At 50.1% G+C, this 6675-nt stretch overlaps 1 protein-coding gene across 3 annotated transcripts in view; it reads left to right on the forward strand.

The window, feature by feature from the left end:
- CAPN15 (calpain 15) overlaps positions 1-6357 on the forward strand; it is a 165552-nt gene extending 159195 nt beyond the window's left edge. For all 3 annotated transcript variants that reach the window (XM_070761017.1, XM_070761018.1, XM_070761015.1), the window contains exon 12: positions 534-6357. In XM_070761017.1, the coding sequence (XP_070617118.1) occupies positions 534-711 (178 nt within the window). In that variant the 3' untranslated portion in view covers positions 712-6357. The remainder of the gene's footprint in view (positions 1-533) is intronic.
- Positions 6358-6675: the final 318 nt, after the last annotated feature.

Consider the following 6675-nt stretch of genomic DNA (forward strand, 5'->3'; position numbering starts at 1 on the left):
GGGAACTGAGATATCTCCCCCGGGCCTATACAATTTATGTATGGTATGTTTGTATGTATGTCTGCTTAATAATGGGGTTTTTTAAATATTTTAAATTGTAAATTATTAGATTTGTTATGAACTGTTTTATTCTGTTATGAGCCGCCCCGAGTCTATGGAGAGGGGTGGCATACAAATCTAATAAATAATAAAATAATAATAATAATAATCAGGGTCCTCATTTGACCCACCTCGGAAGGATGGAAGGCTGAGTCAACCTGGAGCCGGAGGTGAGAATTGAACTGATGAACTACAGCTAGCAGTTAGCTGAAGTAACCTGCAATGCTGCACTCTAACCACTGTGCAACCCCGGCTCTAATTTAGCAATTCCGCAAGAATGTTGGCGGAAACATTTTTTGGCAAGGATTTGAACGATTGGGGTGGGTTGCTTGGATCAATAACTTCTTTACATTCAAGAAACTCTCTCCCCTCCCTCTGCCATCCTTCTCCCCTCCCCCCTTCCCCTCTCCTCTATTTTGCTTCTCCCCCTTCAGGCAGGTCCTGGTGATTTTATCCCAACTGGAAGGCAACGCCGGATTCTCCATCACGCACCGCTTGGCGCACCGCAAGGCCACCCAGGCGTTCCTGAACGACTGGATGTCAACCAAGGGCACGCACAACCCCCTCCTGACCCCCGAGGTGGCGGGACTTCACGGGCCCCGGCCGCTATGACAAAGGGCCCCCCCTGCCCCCCTCTTCTGCTTCTGCCTTTTTCTAACCCCGCCTGTCTCGCGCATTGCCCCAGCCACCCGTGCAGAGCCCGCCAGGATTAAGGAGGACCGCCGAGTCGCGGGTTTCAAACTAAGCGCCTCTTCTCCTGTTCTCTGGGGTTAGGCTGGGAGCTGCTCAGGTTGCCCTCCCTCTCTGGAAAATAAACCCATCTCCCCCTTCGTCCCTCCCTCCCTCCCTCCCCCCCCCCTTTCCCACAGAAGATGCACTTTATCCAAAGCTGCGGTCAGGATAGGAAAGCAAGGATAAAAAAATTTTAGAGCTCAGGGGAAGGATGGATGCCCCTCGTGTGGTTCCAGCTAAACCGAACGGCCTGAGCGCTGCCAGCACGCTTGGCGCGGGGACGCGTCCGTCCTTCCCTCGGCCACCAGATATCCTACGGCGGCAACAATATACCTCTGGCGAACGTGTCTGTCTGTCTGCCTTCCCTCGCGGTTCATGGCCTCAGCGGCTGAGGAGGGGGCGGGTTAGAGAGGGTCCTTAGCTCCACTAAGGGAGAAGGAGGTGGGTTTCGTCTCCCTTCTCCCAACACCGGTTGCTCCGGGCCCGAGACATATTGCAGCAGGAGTTACCCAAGTCTTGGCAACTTTTAAGTCCTGTGGACTTCAACTTGCAGAATTTTCCCCAGCCAGCTTTTAAGACCTGTGGACTTCAGCTCGATTCAAGCAAGCCATAGCCGGCTGGAGAAATCTAGGAGTTGAGGTCCACGGGCCTTAAAGTAACCAAGGTTGGACATCCCCGATTATGACAGAGATGTGGGTCCTGCAAGTCCACCTTGGGTAGACCTGGCCTGCAGCTGCCTAAGGTGAGTGGCATTTCACACGAGCCCCAAAGCATACAATGCATCAGCCATTGCACAAAGCAACACAAGTTGTGGGAGACTGGTGGGATATAGAGGTGCCCGTTTCCCGGAGGGACTTGTCGCTGCAACACAATGGAGCCATACTGAAGACACTGAGCTTTGAACCAAGGGGGGGGGGGGGTTCTTTGCTTTGGCACCTGCCCCTGGCTCCCTCCCTTGTGACCACCCACTCCCACCTGGTGGATTTGGCGAGGAACAAAGGCCCACCCTTCCATTTTGGTGGCCGGCCAGCTAATGCTTTATCCGCCTGGGAAGAGCAGAAGGTCTTAATTTGTCTTTGTGTTGTTGTGTCTTTGTCGGGGTCCTCTAGGGAGGCGAAGCCCGTGTGCGTTTGTTGGGTTGCAAATGTACCTTCCGTTGTTGCAGCTGGAGGCCAAAACAAAGGAAGTGAGCACACAGGGACTTCCCAGCCCTTAAGAAAAAAGACTTGGGGGGTCCATTTTCCTAGCTGTTAAAAGAGGGAGGGGAGGCCCCCCACCCCCAATGTCTGTTTTTGGCCCCTTCCCCATCCACCTCCCACAAAGAAAGATGATCCAGAAATCACCCACGGGAGGGAGATGAAAACAGGTTAGGGGCTGTTTGTCCCTCTGCCTTCCATGCTCTGGGTTTAGCTCTACCTGGAAGATTGGCAGGTAGAGCTAAGCCTGAAGGACGTGGAGTGAGTTTAGCACTTTTACACTCTGCAGTTGGACACTCGGACTTCCACGGAGGCCTTGAGAAGCTGCCAGTAGAAGAGTGTTCCATCTTCCCGTATGAAGGTCAACTGGATCCCGCAGGGAGATGTTGGGCTTCCAATGGACCAGTCAGAAATTCAGTGGTGGTCAACAGCTGGTGGAGTCAGGTGTTCCATCCCTGTAGGAAATTCCAGGATGCGCACACTCACGGCCCCCAGCACGATATTTCGCTTCTGCACATGCGGAGCAAGCAACATCTTGCGTGATGACATTCGCGTGAGCGAGATTTCACCGATTTTCGGCGTTTTTTTCTTCCGCGCATGCCCGGAAGCAAAAATACCGACGGAAATCTCCAAAATTTCATGTGCATGCGCGTCCTTACATGAGATTTTGCTTGCTCCGCATGCGCAGGAAAAATCTTGCGCCGACAGGTGCGCATATACCCGCTGGGAGTGCCCAGGCCCACGACAGTCTAAGCGGGCGCACTGGAAGTGCTGAAGATGAGCAGCCCTTCACTGGTCAGAATGTTGGGAGATGGTCCAGGAGGAGGTTCGGAGTCGCTGAGACTCTGATTCAAGATCTGTGGAGTTTAGACTCGGGAACAGGGTATCCAGGGCAGGGTTCCTAGTGGAATAGGATGGGTTCAAACCCAAGGAAGCAGGGATATAGCGTTCTTCTTGCCGACCCTCTTGATCTTCAAGAGGGTCGGAGGAAGCGTGGACTCAAGAATGTTGAGGTGTCAGCGGTAGCAGATGTCCCTCTTTCGGTTCTCTTAAAAGTTTAGGGAACCTGGACCTTGGGTTCTTCCTGTCTTAGCTCATGGATTTCTTCCCCTGTGCTGATGAAGGCAATCTAGAGAAGGTTTATCTCAAATCTGCTGCAAACCCCTTTCCTCTCCCCAATCTCTGTCTAGACCAGCGGTCTGCAACCTTAAAACACTCCAAAGAGCTATTTGGACCCGTTTCCCACAGAAAAGAAAACATTGGGAGCCACAAAACCTGGGTAGGCATCGTCAACTCAATGTCACTCATTTCCATCAGTCACATGACTCCCCACCCCAAGCCACACCTATCCAGCTGGTCATTAGGGCAGAGAACTGGTTGTTTAAAAACATCAGGAACCACAAAACCCTTTTGACCCTTCTCTCTCTGTCTGTCTGTCTGTCTGACTCTCTGTCTCAATCTCCTCCACTCTCTCCATTTCTCTATGTCTGTCTGTCTCTCTCTTTGTCTCAATCTCCCCCCTCTTTCTTTCTCTGTGTTTCTGTCTGTCTGTCTCTCTGCCTCATTCTCCTCCACTCTCTCCATTTCTCTGTCTGTCTGTCTCTCCCTCTCTTTGTCTCAATCTCTCCCCTCTTTCTTTCTCTCTGTGTTTCTGTCTGTCTGTCTCTGTCTCAATCTCCTCCACTCTCTCCATTTCTCTGTGTCTGTCTGTCTCTCTCTCTCTTTGTCTCAATCTCCCCCCTCTTTCTTTCTCTCTGTGTTTCTGTCTGTCTGTCTGTCTGTCTGTCTCATTCTCCTGCACTCTCTCCATTTCTCTGTCTGTCTGTCTCTCCTCTCTTTGTCTCAATCTCCCCCCTCTTTCTTTCTCTCTGTGTTTCTGTCTGTCTGTCTCTCTGTCTCATTCTCCTCCACTCTCTCCATTTCTCTGTCTGTCTGTCTCTCCTCTCTTTGTCTCAATCTCCCCCCTCTTTCTTTCTCTCTGTGTTTCTGTCTGTCTGTCTCATTCTCCTCCACTCTCTCCATTTCTCTGTGTCTGTCTGTCTGTCTCTCTCTCTCTCTTTGTCTCAATCTCCCTCCCTCTCTCTCTGTATCTCTCTCTCTCTTCCTTTGCTGCTTCTTCATCCACCACCGTCACCCTTACTTTCTCAGGCCAGGCAAGGGGTGACTGGGAGGGCAGGCTGTAGGGCCAGCCAGTGGTGGGATCACCCGACGGAGCCGCATGTGGCTCCAGAGGGGCAGGTTGCTGACACCTGGTCTAGACAAAAGATGCCAGAGGATAGCAAGGGTGGAGCTGGGAGAAGGGGTGAACTTGTGCCCTTTGCTTGAAATTCGAGGGGGGAGTGGGACTTCCCAGAAGGTCTGGGAGCAGGGGAGGATTCGGCCATTTTTCTCCAGAGGTTAGTTGGCGTTTAGCCAGACAAAAAAGAAAGTGAAATGGCCAACATTTGGCCATAGTTGGCTTAACAAAGTCATCTGGAGACACATGCAGAGACTGAATCTTCTCCAGAGTCTTCGGTCGACCACATAGTAGAACGACCACAATCGTGGTTCATCCTTGACTGTGGGAATCTCCTGCAGAGCAAGCACACCAGACCATGCCAACTTTTTAGCTCTGCGGGCTGATCGCAAATGGGACAGAGCCATAGAGAGGTGAATTAACTCAGGCCAGTCAGCGAAGGAAGAAACGGTGAAAGGATCGAGGCATCCTTAAAGAAAGTTGTGTCCCTTGCTCCTGTGTAAATGCAACAGCTGGAAATTAGGAATCGGAGATATTTCTCCTGCTATCATTCAGTTTCAGCCTCCAGTGTCGAGTGGATAGATCCCCAGTTTGATCAGAGAATCCTGCGTTTTGTAGAACTGGACACTTCTCTAGTCCTTTCCCCTCCAAAGAAAATGGATGAGGATGGGAAATTTTGGCCACGAAAAATGTGGACATCCTTCCAGAATAAAGCGACAGCTCTGTGTTGGGGGGGGAAAAAGCCAGCATTTCCGTCTTCTAGGGGGATGTGGTTTAATGGCCTTTAGTGGCAGGTGACCACTGCCTGGGGAGGTACATCGGGAACGGGTGGAGTGGGGCGAGGTTATGAACCCCTTTCGAAGAAATCTGACCAGCTGGTTTTGCTCACCTGTCTATCCAAATGACCACGGCCAAGCAACCCGATCCTTCCAAAGTTCCGATACCCCTTCCTAGGCGTTTGAGAGTTGGTTGAACTGGAATTCCCTGGCTGCAGGAAGGAGTTGACCTGAGTGGTGCAGTAAGTGGCCTGCAGGTGGCGCTCTCGCCCCACAATCGGGAGGCCGTGAGTTCAATCCTGGGCAGAGGCAGGTAGTTCTCTCTCCGGGCACGCTGAGAATTTATCCGCTGAACAAAAACTCTGCATTGGCGACGGTAAACACTCCTCTCCGTTCAGATGCCTAGGCTCCACCCCGATGTACGGGATGACGGGGTCCTTAAAAGGAGACGATGGGGAAGGGCTTGACCTGGGATTATCGCCCTCCTCTCTTCGTGGAGAGCTCGAGAGAAGCCTCCACGTGTTTTAATAGCCATTCTTCTTCCCTTGAAGAACCTTGAGCAGGGTGGGGGTGGTGGGTAGGACTGTTTAGCGATTTAACACTGATGTCAGAAAACAGATTTTTTGTTTGCAAATATGCCATAAACACTCAGGAGGAGGGAGGGGAGGGAGAAGGGCTTCGACATGTAGGAAATGGCACCAACATCACATGGAAAGCTCCAGAAGAACAGGGTAAGCCTGAACTGAGGGCTAATACGGCATTGCCAGGACTTTGGGGGATGAAGCAGCAATGCCAATCGTTTTATCATTATCTTTCCTACCTGTGAAACATTTGTTCCTCACCCATATTCAGGTAGCAGTGGAGAGGAAGCTAAAAATTTCCTCTCCTGTTTTGTTTCTTCCGCTCCTTCGCCCTCTTCACGTTGGCTCCTAAGTCAACTTCCATCCTGCCTGGCTTCTTTCAATTGTCCTGGGGCTAACAGAAATGACCCGGTCCTTCCTCATGTTATTTGTATGGATTCCGTCCGAAAATTACGTCAGCCATTTCTGCTTTCTTAAAACCTGTTTATTTTTTAATTTTTCCGTGTCTAATGTTATGTGTGTGTGTGTCTCTCGGTTCACTCTCACTGAGCTGTGAATAATTTTTAATGATGTAAATATGGTGCGCCTCTTAAGAAAAATGCATAGGATATTTTATCAATTGTAAATCAAATCTGTAATCAGTTCCCTGTATAATATGAATTATCCCATGAGTGGTTTTCAAGCTCAGGTTCCAAAGGACCAAATAAGAATTAAAAAGTTGGGTTTTTTTAAAAAAACAACTGCCTTGCTCATCAAGTTTGTGGGGAGCATGCAGATTATTATTATTATTTATTAGATTTGTATGTGGCCCCTCTCCGTAGACTCGATGTTGAAAGAGCAGAAAGGATGTGTTGACATATCAATTTTTGGGAGTATAAGATGCCCCTTTTTCTTCCCTAAAAGAGGCTAAAAATTCAGGTGAATCTTATCCTCTGAATGTAGCTTTTTTCAAAGCTTTTTTCCCCCCAGCCCTAACTAGGTGCTAATGATTTTCCCAGCTCTTACCTTGCAGGTTCTTTCACTGTTACTCTTTGTGAAGAATGTTTTCCAAGCCC

Source organism: Erythrolamprus reginae, chromosome 9, assembly GCF_031021105.1.
Source record: "Erythrolamprus reginae isolate rEryReg1 chromosome 9, rEryReg1.hap1, whole genome shotgun sequence".
NCBI lineage: Eukaryota > Metazoa > Chordata > Lepidosauria > Squamata > Dipsadidae > Erythrolamprus > Erythrolamprus reginae.